The 16,877-nt window shown below is 37.1% G+C and overlaps 1 protein-coding gene across 9 annotated transcripts in view; it reads left to right on the top strand.

Moving 5' to 3' along the window:
• The window catches only part of FUT8 (fucosyltransferase 8), a 238,012-nt gene that overhangs the window by 162,582 nt on the left and 58,553 nt on the right, over nt 1-16,877 (top strand). For all 9 annotated transcript variants that reach the window (XM_059693336.1, XM_059693370.1, XM_059693389.1 and 6 more), the window contains one exon: nt 9,924-10,038. In XM_059693336.1, coding sequence (XP_059549319.1) covers nt 9,924-10,038 — 115 coding nt within the window. The remainder of the gene's footprint in view (nt 1-9,923; nt 10,039-16,877) is intronic.

The raw sequence follows: 16,877 nt of genomic DNA, 5'->3' as shown, positions 1-16,877 counted from the left end.
GCCAATCTTAGTTGGCAGTTAATTTGCATATAGCCCTGATTAGCCAATGAAAAGGGTAGCTCGTATGCCAATTACCATTTTTCTCTTTTATTAGTGTTGACTAGAGGCCCGATGCACCAAAATTTGTGCAAGAGTAGGTCTTCCTTCCCCTGGCTGCCAGCACCGGCTTCCGTCTGGCACCCAGGACCTGGGCTTACCTCCTCTGGCCTCCAGCAACCACCCAGGACCCAGGCTGCTTCCCTCTAGCCCTGGCTTCATCAGGAAGGATGTCCAGAATGACATCTGGAAGACATCTGCTCTAATTAGCATATTACCCTTTTATTATTATAGATTTCACAGAAAATAAAAATGGAAAGGTACCCAAGGTACGAAGACCAATTTCTTTTACTGTCATTTGCAAAAATTATAATGAACTTGGGACACAACTTCACAGAGTAGTAATTTAACTCTAGGCAGCCAGATTAGAATGCAGTGGCACATATAATGAGCAGAGCACCATCAAACACTAGAGAAATAACCTTTAATGAATGTTCAAGTACAGAAGATTTGTATATATAGATTATGCCATCTTACTGTTAATTTTCATGTTTTTTACATGTAAAAATTAAGACAGACATTTATGTTTGCCTCTGATGATTTACACAGAAATCTTTATTTCGTTTCTATACTTGCCCAAATCATAGTGTCTATGTTGTCTCTGGACTGAAAGCCTATGTTCTCTGAGATATCAGAGGTTAAGTTTATCAGTTTTCTTGTTCAGATTTCCCTATGAATCGCTCATCATTTTTTTTGTTTTGTTCAAAAAGACATCAATTATAGGGGGAAAACTTAAGGGCTTTTGTTTCTTCAGAAGGGGTTCTTTCTTTCTTAGGACTTTGATAGAAACACTGATTCTCTTTTTTCCTCTCTGAATCGACTTTATTGCAGCATAATTTATGTATGATAAAACGAGCATATTTTAGTCCATAGTTCTATTAGTTTTGACAAATGTTCACAGTTTTGGAACCACCACCCTAGTCAAGATTCAGAACATTGCTACTGCCGCAAGAAATTTCATTATGCTCCTTTGTAATCAGCACCTCCTCCATCGCCAGTCCCTGGCAGTAACCAGATCTGTTTCCAGTCCCTATAATTTTGCCTTTTAAGAATTTTATATAAATGCAATCATACACTATGTAGTTTTTGAGTGTGGTTTCTTTCACTTGGCATAATGCATTTGATATTCATGCATGTTGTTTTGTGTATTGGTAGTGCATTCCTTTTTATTGCTAAGTAATATTCCATCATATGGATATATCACAGCATATCTATTTACCAGTTGAAGAGCATTTGTTTTTTTTTCCATTTTTTGGTGATTATGAATACAGCCACTATAAACAGTACCACACATATTTTTCTGGAAACATGTTTTTATTTATTTTGGGTTAATGTCTAGGAGTGGGCTTGATTGGTCGTAAGTTGAATGTCTAATTTTATAAGACACTGCTAAACTATTTTTCAAAGTGATGGTACTATTTTGCAGTCACCAGCAATGTTTAATAGTTCCAGTTGCTCTGTATTTTTGTCTGCACTTGGTATTCTCAGTTTTTACATTACCCCTACCCCTTACCACCATTCTGATAGCTATATAGTGGTGTGTCATTGTGGTTTTAATTTGCATTTCCTTATTAATGATGTTGGGCATCTTTTAATGTGTTTATTTGTCATACATCTATCATCCTTGGTAAAGTGTTTATTTAAGTCACATGCTTAATTTGGGGGGGGGGGGTATTGTTTGTTTTATTACTGAGCTTGAAGCATTCTTCATTTATTAATGTACTAGAGGCCTGATGCACGAAATTTGTGCAAGAGTAGGCTTTTGCAGCCCCGGCTTCATCTGGAAGTTCATCCAGACGGATGTTTGTTCTGCTGTTCGGCTGTTCAGTCAATTTGCATATTATACTTTTATTATTATAGACAAGTCTTATTGGTGCATTTTAGAAAGCTCATTTTGAAGGCCATGTGAAAGAAATCCTGGTGCCAGGAAATTAGAAGAATTTTGCAAAAGTGCAAATAAGCTTCTGGACCAGGGTGGTTGCAGTAGGGAGAAAGAGATAAGTGTGTGAAAAAAATAGAAGCTACAGGACTTGCTAACAGATCTGATGTGGGGAGATAGAGGAGTCAAAGTAATTGAGGACTTGTATTTTGCTAGGAGGATAGCTTTCATAAATGGAGATTATTGTTTCTTGTGTACTAATTTGGCTTTTTTCTGTGACAAATCATAATCCTCTCAGAACTGGAACTCCATCTTAAACATCTTCTCTATCCCACAGTGCTAAGCACTCACTATTTAGTTAAGAGTTCAGTAAACTCTGTCTTTTTTGGGGGGTGGGAGTGGGGAGGCAGGTATGTGCATTCTTTACTGATTACTCCATATTCTACTTTGGCCTTTTTGTAAAAACACAAATTGTTCCATTGAAGGATTTATGAAAATTACGTAACTAAAGAAAATTATGTAGTTGAGGTCAAAATATTCTCCAGCAATTGAGATTCCTAAGAGTTGTGAAGAAAACATCACAAGAGAAAAACCATTTGTCCTGAATAAACCTGAAAGCTCTAGTTAGTTTCATCAGTGGGTTCTACAAAAGAGAGAGTATCTGTTAGAAGTTCACTAGTGTATAGAGGGTGATCATCCTGATAGAAAGTATGGGGTTAGAAGAAACCTGACATTGAAGGATTTTCTGTATTCGATACTCTTGACTTCATGTTTGATTCACTTTGGAGGACTTAGTGATCTCTGTATTTAAAAGTAGTCTTAAGACACAGTTACACATGAGTCCTTAAAAATAACAGTGTTTCTTATTTGGAGTGTAATTCTTATGCTAAGCAATGGAGAATGGACTTTATTTTTATTGAATGTGCATGTTAAAAAATATTGTTACTGCCCGGCTGGTGTGGCTCAGTGGTTGAGTGTCAACCTGTGAACCTGGAGGTCACAGTTCGATTCCCAGTCAGGAAACATGCCTGGGTGGCAAGCTCGATCCCCAGTGTGGGGCATGTGTGAGGCAGCCGATCAATGATTCTCTCTCATCGTTGACGTTTTCATTTCTCTACCTCTCCCTTCCCCTATAAAAATCAATAAAAACATATTTAAAATATACATATTATATATTGTTACTGAATATATCTAATCACTCATTTACAGTTCATGTGACATTAACTTTAATAAGTATCAGTTCCTTCATTTGGGGATTTTCTTGCTTGAATTGCATCTGTTCTGTGCTGGCCCTCAGGGAATTTCTTTAACATTTTTTTTTCACCTCTGGTCTTATTTTACAAGATATATTTTTAAAAATATATATTTTATTGATTTTTTTATAGAGAGGAAGGGAGAAGGATAGAGAGTTAGAAACATCGATGAGAGAGAGAGAGAAACATCGATCAGGTGCCTCCTGCACACCCCCTACTGGGGATGAACCCGCAACCAAGGTACATGCCCTTGACCGGAATCAAACCTGGGACCCTTCAGTCCGCAGGCCGAAGCTCTATCCACTGAGCAAAACCGGTTAGGGCAAGATATTTTATTTTTAAAGATTTTTTTTTTTTGCTTTATTTATTTATTTATTTTTTTCTTTATTGATTTTAAGGTATTACATATTTGTCCTTTCCCCCCCATTGCCCTCCAACTCCCCCACTCATGCCCTCACCCCCTTGTTGTCTGTGTCCATTGGTTAGGCTTATATGCATGCATAAAAGTCCTTTGGTTGATCTCTCCCCCTTACTCCCACCCTCCCCTACCTTCCCTCTGAGGTTTGATGGTCAGATCAATGCTGCTCTGTCTCTGGATGTGTTTTTGTTTATCAGTTTATGTTATTCATTATATTCCATAAATGAGTGAGATCATGTGATGTTTTTCTTTCTCTGACTGGCTTATTTCACTTAGCATAATGCTCTCCAGTTCCATCCATGCTGTTGCAAATGGTAAGAATTCCTTCTTTTTTACAGCAGTGTAGTATTCCATTGTGTAGATGTACCAGAGTTTTTTAATCCACTTATCTGCTGATGGGCACTTAGGCTGTTTTCAAATCTTAGCTATGGTGAATTGTGCCGCTATGAACATAGGGTTGCATATATCTTTTCTGATTGGTGTTTCTGGTTTTTTGGGATATATTCCTAGAAGTGGGATCACTGGGTCAAATGGGAGTTCTATTTTTAGTTTTTTGCGGAAACACCATACTGTTCTCCACAGTGGCTGCACCAGTCTGCATTCTCACCAGCAGTGTATGAGGGTTCCCATTTTGAATCAGGTATAAGCAAAACATCAGTGGCATAACTGAGATAGAGCAGGACATTTAAAAGAAGTTTTGTGAATATTTAAAATATAAAAATAGGAAATTTAACAGAAAATACAAAGAACATAAATGTAGCCCAGCTTTTGAAATAAGAGGATTTGTTCCCTGGCATAGCTGTCTTGCTGTTAGAGGCATAGATTCTGTTCTGTTCTACCATTGTTTTCAGACACTTGCACCGTACCCTCAACTGACTAGTGCTAGTCTGCTGGTACTTTGCCTGAGTTTGTATTTCCCAGGCTTTGACCTGGCCTCATACCAGGCCTTTAGATTTACCATCCACCTTCTAAATTTGTTGTATCTTCATAGTCAAAACCAAGACAGCAAGATTTTCAGCTTTTGGGTCACTTTTAGGAGATTTGATTTCAGAGTGGAGTCACTGAAAACCAAGTAGAATGGTTTTCAGTTACTATGTTTCCCAATAATTGGCTACAACTGAAACTTTCTGTTTGATTATTCTCACATCTTTGTCCAAAAGATGATAAACTGTGCAGAATGGTAACTTCTAAAACATTATTGAATCTTCCAAGAACTAGTTTGAATTTGACGTCATTTTCTGTGCTTGTCTTCCTTACATGATCTCCAGTGAGGAGTCTAAGAAAAAAATATTTAAAAGCAAACTTAATTTTAGTTGACTGTAGTGTTTTTTTCATTTGTATGTTTTGTTTGCTTGTTTGTTTTTGATGTTTGGCTTCCTAGTTATAAGCTTGGCTATTCCACTTTATAGACAGATTGCGATGAATATGAACAATTGCCAAGTAGTGATGTAACTTGGTAAAAACATTCACTTTTATGTTTTCAATGTTCGAATTTATTAAAAAATACAGAGATGGGCTTTCATTCCCAATGGTAAAGGAATGGATTGACTACTACAGGATGAAAGCATAAACTATGCCAACTTTTATATTTCAAACTATTTTTCTCTCCAAATTAGATCTAAAGTAGTTTTTACCTGTTTGAGGCTATATAATTATCATTGTCAATGAAATGTAGTGCTATTTGTCTGTTTATGTATATGTTTAATGCTGGTAAACTGGTTATTTATCCCACTCTACTACAGAAAGAAACAATATTGCCATTTAAAGTTGAGATTTACAACACGTATTGTGATCACTTCTATTGTATGGGTAGGAAAAAGCAAATGACCACTTTGGATATGATGAAATCCATGAGAATAAATAATAATGAGTGTGATGAGAATGGTAGGAAAAAGACTTATAAAAAAGACTGCTTATGTGTTTCCATGATCAACTCACACAATTTCCTGTGGGTGATGACTTTTCCCCCAGTAACTGGAGGCTACATAATAGTTCATAGGAGCCTCAGTTTTGTAATTTGGAAAAACTTAAAAGTTGAATCTCTGTTCAGTGTATGTGTAAGACTGCAAGTTAATTTTTCTTAAGGAAGCAGTAAGTTGTAGGTTTTTGGTTTTTTCCCCCAACTAAAACTTTTTCATAAAAAGAAAATGTTTTAGATCTTAGGTGAGAGTAGTAAATATTAAAAAGATAAAGTATCAAGTATGTTGCCCTGTTTAAAAGGGTGCACATGGAAATAGTAAAGCTGTGAAATATCCTGTGTGTGGATAATATTGACACATTAAACAGATGCCTAAAAGGCTTCACAACACATGACCCTGTTGTCCTAAAGCTTGTGAAAGCTGTTTTACTGTAAGTTGGGTAAATATCCTAAACTGTGGCTATGATTCTTAATTTTATTTGTGTATTATTAATAGTTTTGCTTTATTCAGAGAGCTTGTTATCAAGTATTCTCTCTTAATTGTGTATAGTTCTAATGGTTTTCTATGATAGTAAATAAGACTTTAGTTTTCGTGCCGTGAAGAGTGTTTTGTTACTAAATGGTTTACCATCTAGTAAAGAAGCAGGAGTAAAAGAGAACTGGGACTATGTCACGTACGCTTAGATAAGTTGCAGTTGTTGAGGGCTGGTTTCATCATCTGCTAAATGAGTCCTCGCTGATCAATCTCCTTCAGGGGTGCATAAGACAGTGGGTTTTGGATTATTTTTCTGATTGGCCTTCAGTACCACATATTACTGTCACATCCAATGGGTCCTTCCTTTTAGTTGTAGAATTATTAGTAGGTACTCTTTAGAAACAAGATAATAGCTATGAAACAACCCTGAGGCATCCTAACTATATAATAAAAACCTAATATTCGAATTGTTCAACCGGGAGTTTGACTGCTCACTGTTGCATGCACTGACCACCAGGGGACGGCATACAACATGGTGGGCGTCGGTGACACAGTGTTGGCAGTGGAGGTGCTGCCAGCCCTGATGGGCCCCGATGAGAGCGGGACTGTGGCAGGATGGTGGAGCAAGTGAGCAGGTGGCGCCAGGCTAAGGCAGGTGTGAGCAGGGGCCTGATTGCCCCACAGACAGAAACCACTGGCGGCAGCAGGGGGCGGAGCCACCGCCCAGCTCCCAGGCACTGAGGGAGCCAGACAGGGGTCCTGGCCCGATCAATCGCCCCGCAGGCAGGATGGTGGAGCAGGTGATGGGGTGGCACCAGTCCACAGCAGGGCTGCAAGGCTGGGAGCGTGAGCTGGGGCTGCAAGCCTGGGAGTGTGAACTGGGCCCCGATCCCCACAGGTCACCCCAAGGGACCCCACCCATGCACAAATTCGTGCACCAGGCCTCTAGTAGTATAAATAGTAATGTCTTAGTCTGTATAGGCTGTTGTAACAACAATACCAAGTACTGGGTAGCTTATACACTACAAAAATTTATTTCTCATAGTTTTGTTTGGAGTCTGGGAAGTCCAAAAAACTAGGCGCCAGAAAATTCTGGAGGCTGGTGAGGGCCCTCTTTCTGGTTCATCCACAGATCAGCGCCTTCTCATTGTGTCCTCACATGGTAGAAGAGGCGGAGGAGTTCAGTTGGGTCTTTTTGATAAGAGCATTAATCCCATTCACAAGGGTTCTAACCTCATGACCTAAGCACTTCCCAAAGACCTCGCCTTTTAATACTATCACATTAGGTATTAGCCTTTTTTAAGATACGAATTTTCAGAGGAGACACAGTTATTCAGGCTATAGCTAACAGCCACCACATATATTACTACTTTGTATATATTAACATTAATCATTTTGCTATACTTATTTTAAATGAAGTAACTTAGCCTCAGAGATGTCAAAATAACTTTCCTAGGACACAAAGTCAGTTAAGAGGTAGAGCCCAAATTGGGAAATAGGTCTGTCCAACTCCCAATGCTCTTTCTCTTCTGATTTTGCATAGTTATATTGAACAGAGTCCACATTTTTGTACTCCTGATCCCATACTTTGATGTTTGTTAGTGCAGTCATTAAAAGCCTAAATTTCAGAATCACACTGCTTGGATTTGAATTCCCACTGTTTCTGAACTTTATGATTTTGAGCAAATTCTTTAATTTCTTAGTGCCTCACATTCCTTATCTAATTTATAAGGCAGCTGTGAAGATAACATGAAATAATGTAAAGCACCTAAAATAGATAGATGGCCCATAGTAAGAGATCAATACCTGTTCATTGTTGTTGTTCTTATTATTTAACATTACATCTATTTCCTCTAAGTATTTTTTGAACCTCCAGCTAATGCTTTATGCTTTTTAGTTAATAACATTTTATAGGTGATTTCTAGAAGTATATGAATGATATACTTTATTTATATATATATACTTTTCTGACAAATAGAAATAAATTTTTAACTATAATTTTCACAAGCAAAAAACACATCCTTATAAGCATTCCTTGAACAGCAGAGTTAACACAAAATGTGGAGAAAAGTGTAGAGAAGGGATGAAGCTGGAGCTGTAACTAGTTAAAGACAACTCCCCAAACCTTTCTAACCACAAAATTGGATTTGTAAAAGGTAAAAAAATTATCAATATTATCACATTAAAATTCTTGAAATTTTTCTTTTGCTACTTTTTTATTCACTTATCTAGTCAAAGATACTTACTGGTATTGAACGTTTTCTGTGTGGCTGGTTCTATTCTAAATGATGATTCAAAAGAAAACAGTTTAAATAAACAGCCCTGCTCTCATGGGGCTTAAATTTTAGTAGGGGGAAAAAGGTAAAATAAAGAAGTAACAGTGTATATTAGAAGATGATAATTGCTTAAAGAAAATAAAGCAGGGAAGAAAGAAGGGAACCCAAGAAATGGTGATGATGATTGGGTGTTGGAATTTTTAAGTGAGTGGTATGGGAAAGCCTTAAGGAGAATGCGACATATGAGCAAAGATTTGAAGGACATCTGTGTGAGCCATGTAAATGGGTGTCTGCGAAATGAGCATTCCAGGAGATGGAAGAGCAAATGCAAAGGCCCTAAAGTAGGAACATGCCTGGCATATTCAGAAGTTAGTGTTATTGACTGAAGTAAACAAGGAAGAGAGGGCCATATTGTCTGGGGCCTTGTAGGTCAAAGTAATAACTTTGAACTTGACCGAGGTAGATGACGATCCTATTCAACAATTAAGAGCAAAAGAGTACTGACTGACCGTTTAATAGGATATGGCTGCTCTATTGAGAGTAGACTGTAGAGGTAGGCAAGGGTGAAGCATGGTGTAGACCTATTCAAAGGTTACTGAAATAATTCAGATGAGAAAAAGATGGTGGATCAGTTGATGGCTCAGTGCTCACTCATAGCAAACCAGGGGTGATATGTGGTTAAAAATTGATTAAATGTTTGCTGAAAGATTGGTGGGGAGTGTTAGATAAAGAGAAGAGTCTTTTTTTTTTTTATGGTAAAGGTAAGTCATGACTTTTATTTAATGCATTATAAATAAAACCATTTGCACCAGCCCTAAAGTTTCTCTTGTTAATGTACTAGGTATTTTAGTTTACTTTGTAGTAAATCCACCATGTTATAATTGAAATTACTGATGCTACAGCAAAATGGGAAAGTATCTTAATAATTATTTTATTAGTTTATACCAAGCATTGTCAAATTATGGCCCAGGGGCCAAATCTGGTTCATAGCTTGTTTTTGTAAATAAAGTTTTATTGGAACACCCGTACATACATTCATTTACATATTGTTTATGGCAGCTCTCCTGCCTTTAAACAATGGAAACCCACAAAGCCTAAAATATATACTACCTGGCCCTTTATAGAAAAATGTTTGCTGACGCTTGGTTTAGAATACTGTTTAAGAGCTGTGTCAAAATTTTTCTCTGATCTTTTTCCAGCCACTCAGTGTTAAAGTATAAAGATAAAATTTAAGAGAAGACAGGAAATGACAGAGAAAACACAAAGGAAGTGTTCAAATACTGGCACCAATTTAATTTTTCCCCCTTATGTTAATCTCCTTATTTATTTATTTATTTATTTATTGCTATAAATATCCACTTCCCCCTAGTCTCTGTAGTACTCTGTGCTGGAAAATAAGTACAGCTGACTGGCTGGGGGTGGGAAGAGGTAGGTTTTTCTTATCAGTAAGATTAATTGTTGATTTCACAGCCTTGATAGAAAATAAAAAATGAGTATTAGCATCGGTGTGAGCATCAATCTTTATGAAGAATTTGACTCTTCTTATGTTTGTGTAATCCTATGACAAAGTACAAAATGTAAGACTTCCAATGTTGTTTTCTTTCATAGGTCCATAATGACGGACCTATACTACCTCAGTCAAACAGATGGAGCAGGTGATTGGCGGGAAAAAGAGGCCAAAGATTTGACAGAACTGGTCCAGCGGAGAATAACATATCTTCAGGTAAGAAGGTTAGGTTAAAAAATAAACTTGAATGAAAAAGAAGGGAAATCATAATAAAATTAAAAGTGAGAGTTGCTGTTGATTTCTAGTCATCCTAGCCCTTGCTCTTTTGAGAGTCCTTACTCACTTTACATACTTTTTCAGACTCTCTGTGATGTCTTGAGTGGAATACAAAGATGGCTAAAACAAGGCCTCTACCCTAAAGGGGCCTGCTACTTATACACGCCTGAGCACACACACACGCACATACAACTATGCAAAATTAAAAGCTGTACATTTTATATGAGAAATATAGATGAAATCCTCAATGGAGAAAGATGATGTTAGGGATAGTTTTGTGAAAAAGGTATTTAAACTAAGCTGTAAAGGATAATTAGGTAGGATTTAGACACTTGAGTGGAAGAGAAGAGCACACTAGTTGGAGCATATGATGTGAGTAATGATCCATAGCTGGGAAAGGGCAATATAGGAACCCAGTGAGATACGGGATATTTTAGTTTGCCTGGAGTTTGGGGTTATACGAAAGGAGGGATGAAAAATAAGCTGGATAAAAGGTAGATTTGGGAGCCAGATTGCAGAGGTCCTTGGGTGCAGGTTAAGCTTTATGATATATAAGTAGTAAGTGGTTACTGAAATATTTCATTTATTGCATAAAAATCACTTTAACAATAAATAGCAAAGAAAAAAATCAAGGTTAAACCCCAAGTTCCAGACCCTTTTAAATGTATTCTCTTCGTTTTTTATTGTTCTTTTTTAGTTATTAATATTCATACCCAATCTTACATATTTGTGGGGATAGGATTGATTTACTTTTGATTTTTTTTTCTTCATCTGCCAGAAGTTTTTGAAAGGTTTTTACACATAAGAGTGACATGATGAGAGTGCTTTAGTGATATTAATATGAAATAGTATTTTGGTTAACTGTGTTAGTATTGGAAGAGACTAGAGCAAGGAGACCATGTAGGATATGAGGACCATACAGCAAGTGAGAATTATTGAGCTATGTGGCCGTTTGCATTGGAAGTGAAGAGGCAAATTTGAGAAAGACTGGGAAGATAGAATCGATAGGCCCTTCGAAGTAGTTAAAGAGATGACGTGACTAGGGATATGGAGGCATCATTAACTGACAGGAACTTACATGTGGATAGTGTTCAGTGGAATACAATATTAGTAAGTAGAATTCTTCAACACTTGTGTTGAAATTACCATGCCTATCCTTTTTAATACGATTGATGGTATACTTTCTGTGTACAATCACTGCTTTCCTTTTAAGGTTAAAAGCAGCGTACTAGCCAGTGACTGGGTTCTGTATATTTTAAGGTGCACATTTTCTTATACTTAAATAGAGAAAAATAGAAAATCAAGTGTTTAAAGAGATCATTAAAAACCAAACTGATCTTGGCATGCTGTCTTGGTCTCATACTCCCAGGGACATTCATCAGAGGTGTCTGTAGAATGAGAAACGCTTGCCTCCTGTAGGGAAGAGGTAATTATATCCTATCAACTAGAACCTCATTCAATGAACTGTAAACAGCTGGTGGAGCAGAGCTATCATCCTCATTTAAAATGGAAATAGCTATGGTTTCTGAGTTTCTTACATTTCCACATTTTTTTTAGTTTTTACCCAACAAAATTTATATTTAAACTATGCTTTGATCATGGTTCAGCTCCCCACACTGTAGCAAGAAACTGCTTTAGTTTTTTTTTTTCCCTCTTGGGTTTTTAAGTGGCCAAGTGCTTTCACCTATAGTGCAAATTTGATCCTTTATGTGCTGATTACTCTTTTTCTATATTGGAGAATTTCACTTGTAAGTCATGTTAATGCATTAAAACTACATTGGTTTTTTTTAAATCCTTTAGGCTATAGCAAAACAGCATTTTACTTCAACCTTAATTTCAATTTCAAATATTACTATTTAACAAATCTTTTATCCTTTTTTTCCATCAGAAAAAAAGAAAAAGTGATTTTTAATATTCAAGAAGACAATGGAAGTCTTAGTAAAAAAAGGTTTCAGAAAAATAATTTTCTTTAATTATTTATTTTTGTTAATTATTTACTGTATTCATGGTCATTTTTTCTGTGTATTCTAAAAGTTTTTGAAGTCAGGAACTATATTTTTAACATCTTAGATGTCACTCATGCTTCATCTTCTCTGGATAGAGGTAAATAAGAGTCCTTTCTCCCATTCCTCCCAAATTAAAAATATGTATTTTTAAGGAATGCCTTCTATAACTGGAATATTTATTCCCAGTGTATTTTTAAGCAGGACAGCTCTTTTAAAAACAATGCTTTTTCATTAATTTAATGAAATGGATTAGAAAGTTTAATCAGAATAGTGGGACTGTTTATGTGGATTTTAAAGTGATTACATTACCCTGGCCAGTGTTGCCCCTCTCTTTTCCTCTCTCTAAAATCAATAAAAACATATTTAAAAAATAAATAAATTTTTAAAACTAAAAGACGATAATAATTTGTATCTAAGTAGGAAAGAATAGGGGAAAGGTACAATAAAAGCAAATGTTTTTAATATTTAAAATCTCTTTGGGAGACTTTAGTCATTTAAGTACCTAATTATATTCCTGACAAATAATTCAAGACTCTATAATTTACTTTCAAGGAATGATTTGGATGGTTGAAAACATTTTGAGAACAATATAGAACTATCTTTTTATGTAAAAGGAAAACATAACATTCGTTTGAAGAAAAAACTCTAACACTGAACACTTAAAGTGATTATTTAAAGCCTCTATGGAATATAGGCTTTGAACACAGGAAGGACTCAAATTTACCAGCTTTCTCTAAGGGTTCAGCTTTACTTACTTTTTTCACCCATTAGGTAAGTACAAAGGGCAAGATACTGGATCCTTTGGTTGCAAAGCCAATAGTATCTATTCTATCCCTAACCTTTTAAACATAGTCAACCCATTTGCTTTTATTGTACCTTTCTAACATCAGTGTTAGAGTGTAGTTAACATTCTGCCAATAAAATAGCCCTGTGGCTTTGGGTTTTTCTCTTCTTCAGATCTACTTGAGGTTTCTGGGTTTTTGTTTGTTTGCTTATTTGGAGAGTTGTGTTTGGTTTTTTTTGTTGTTGTTGTTTATTTGTTTGTTTTATTTTAAATTTTGGTCTGAATCATCTTCCTCTGGAGTGATTAGAGTGGCTGGGCTTGGGTTTGGAAGTGTCAGAGCTAATAAAGGAGACCATATCTCGAGGCTGTAAGTATCGTTGGAAATAAAGAGAGGGTTTTTATAGTATGCCACATGAGAGGGTTGACTATGTTTAAAAGGTTAGGGATAGAATAGATACTATTGGCTTTGCAACCAAAGGATCCAGTATCTTGCCCTTTGTACTTACCTAATTGGTGAAAAAAGTAAGTAAAGCTGAACCTTTAGAGAAAGCTGGTAAATTTGAGTCCTTCCTGTGTTCAAAGCCTATATTCCATAGAGGCTTTAAATAATCTCTTTAAGCCGAACCGGTTAGGCTCAGTGGATAGAGCGTCAGCCTGCGGACTGAAGGATCCCAGGTTCGATTCCGGTCAAGGGCATGTACCTTGGTTGTGGGCATGCAGGAGGCAGATGTTCGATCTCTCTCATCGATGTTTCTAACTCTCTATCCCTCTCCCTTCTTCTCTGTAAAAAATAAATAAAATATATATTTAAAAATAAATAAATAAATAAATAAATAAATAAATCTCTTTAAGTGTTCAGTGTTAGAGTTCTTTTCTTCAAACGAATGTTATGTTTTCCTTTTACATAAAAAGATAGTTCTATATTGTTCTCAAGATTTGAATTCCTATTTAATAAAAGAGTAATATGCAAATTGACCATCACTCCAAAACACAAGATGACCATCCCCATGTGGACACAAGATGGCTGGCAGGGAAGGGCAGTTGTGGGTGATCAGGCCAGCAGGGGAGGACAGTTTGGAGGGACCAGACCTGAAAGGGAGGGCAGTTGGGGGCAATCAGGCCTGCAGGGGAGGAAAGTTGGGGGGGGGGGAGACCCAGGCCTGCGGGGGGGTGGGAATCTTGGGGGGACCAGCCCTGCAGGGGAGGGCAGTTTGGAGGGACTAGGCTGGCAGGGGAGGGCAGGTGGCATGGGCAACCAGGCCTGCAGGGGAGGGCAGTTAGGGGCAACCGGGCCGGCCAGCAGGGGAGGGAAGTTGGGGGCAACCAGGCCGGTAGGGGAGGGCAGTTAGGGGTGACCAGGCTGGCAAGGGAGGACAGGTGGGGGCAACCAGGCCTGCAGGGGAGGGCAGTTGGGAGCGACCAGGCGGCAGGGGAGCAATTAGGCATCTATCAGGCTGGCAGGGGAGTGGTTAGGGGTGATGAGGCTGGCAGGGGAGTGGTTAGGGGGTGATGAGGCTGGCAGGCAGAAGCCGTTAGGGGCAATCAGGCAGGCAGGCAGGCAAGTGAGCGGTTGGGAGCCAGCAGTCCTGGATTGTGGGAGGGATGTCCCAGATTGGAGAGGGTGTGGAGGCTGGGTTGAGGGACCCCCCCCCCCTCTGGTGCATGAATTTTGTGCACCGGGCCTCTAGTTGTTAAATAAAAGTTGGCTTATCATTTTTAAAAGGGAGCAAATGTCACTGGAAACACAAAATCATAAGTTTTCCAATAAGCAAGTAGCATTATAGATCTGAGTTAAATGTGCATTAAATGTTTTGAAAATGTGGTAGGCTTAAACTAAAGGCTTTTGTTTCTGGATAAGAAGTAGTGAACACATGATATGCTATTCTTCCTGCTAATTACAACAAAAAGAAATCCTGTACAGAATGAAATTCCTGTGCTTTGTTTTGCCTCCTGTGTATCTTAGAACCTTTCAACCAGTGGGTGGAACAAAAAACAAACAAACATTTAAAAATAAAACACATTTTGATATTTATCTACCCTATTCCAGTGGAACATCATGAAAAGTTGCTTCCCTCCCCTCTCTGGGTGCCTCAGCTGTGGAGATTGAGCACATAGCCTCGTCACCACACCTGCCCTGACATAATGAAGGCACCCCTACCTCTCCCAACTGGTATTAGCATTGCAGAGACTTTGGACAAAGCCCACCATTGCCACACTGCAAATTGAGGCAGTTCCCTTCCCACTCCAACTTGAGTTGAGGGAGGGTTAGGATGAGGAGGGAGTTAGAGAAAGGGATTTTTGTGTTTGAAATCCCAGGCAGAGCTCTGACTGTCATGCATGAAACTGATCAGAATCACTACAGAAAGAGGTTTGATTGCTAAACTCTCGTATAATATACTATTCAGGCTTCAGACTGGCCCCTAGGAGCCCACAAGTGGGCAGAACAAAATACCACTGAAATGGCTTTTAACAAATAATTGACATTTGAGCCACAGTTCATAAAAGTAAGCTAGGAATCTAAAGTTTGACTGCCTACTAAAATGGAAAGCAGTGTCTCGTAACATAATACTCATCATCATACCAGGAAAATCTTAATTTAGATTAAAAAAAATATAATCAGCAGACACCACAGTGAGATGAGACACAGATGTTGGAATTACCTGACAAGAATTTTAAAGAAGCTATAATAATAAAAATGCTCCACTAAGCAACTGCAGAGTTGAAACAAATGAAAAAAAAAAATAGAAAGTTTCAGAAAAGAAATAGATACAAGGGAAAAAAAAAAAAAGAAAATTTTAGAACTAAAAAATACAATAACTAAGGTAAAAAAGTTGTCTCATAGTAGAATAGCTATGACAGAGGAAAGAATTGGTGCCCTTGAAGTTAGATCAATAGAAATCATCCAGTCTGATAACAGAGAGACTAAAAGTTGAAAAAGATAAACATAGCCTCAGGGACTGACCTTTGGGGCAATAATAGAATTTTCTTATGTTTGTATCTGGAGTCCCATAAGGAGAATGAAATAAAAGTGAGGATTTGAAGAAATAACTGAAAACTTTCTAGTTTGGTAGATCATTCAGACAGAAATTTAATAAGGAAATAACAGACTTAAATGTCATTTTAGACCAGATTTACTTAATAGACATTTATAAAACATTTCATCCAATACACATTTTTTTTCATGTGTACATGGAATATTCTCTAGAATAGATCACACATTATGCCACAAACAAACCTCGTAAATTCAAGAAGATTGAAATCATTATCAGGCATCTTTCCTAACCACAATGGCATTAAACTAGAAATCAACTACAGGAAGGAAACTGGAAAACACACAAATACACATACTACTAAAAAAAACCAATGGATCAAAAGTGAAATCAAACAAGAAATCAAAAATTGTTTTGAAATAAATGGAAATGAAAACAACGTTTAAAAATTTATGGGATAAACCAAAAGCAGGTTAGTAACGAAGTTCATAGCTCTACAGGCCTAGCTCAAGAAACACAAAAAAGTCCCAAATAAACAATCTAATTTTACACCTAGAAGAACTAGAAAAAGAAGAACATACAAACAGAAGAAAATAATTAAGATCAGAATGTAAACAAATGAAATAGAAATTGAAAAACACAATTGAAAAGAACAATGATACTAAGCTGGTTCTTTGAAAGGTTCAACAAAATTGACAAAACTTTAGCCAAACTTATTCAGAAAAAAATAGAGAGACCCCAAATAAATAAAATGATAAATGAAAGAAGAGTTTACAACTAACAAAACAGAAATACAAAGAATTATTAAAGAATACTACAAACAATTATATGCCAACAAATTTGACAATCTAGAAGAAATGGATACATTTCTAGAAGCATATAACCTCTTAAGACTGAACCAGGAAGAATTAGAAAATCTAAACAGACCCATTATTATCAATGAAATTGAAGTGATAGTCAAAAAACTCCCAACATACAAAAGTCCAACACCAGATGCCA

Source organism: Myotis daubentonii, chromosome 1, assembly GCF_963259705.1.
Source record: "Myotis daubentonii chromosome 1, mMyoDau2.1, whole genome shotgun sequence".
Taxonomy (NCBI): domain Eukaryota; kingdom Metazoa; phylum Chordata; class Mammalia; order Chiroptera; family Vespertilionidae; genus Myotis; species Myotis daubentonii.
Note: the sequence above shows the minus strand (reverse complement) of the source record. Positions and strands in the feature narration are given on the sequence as shown.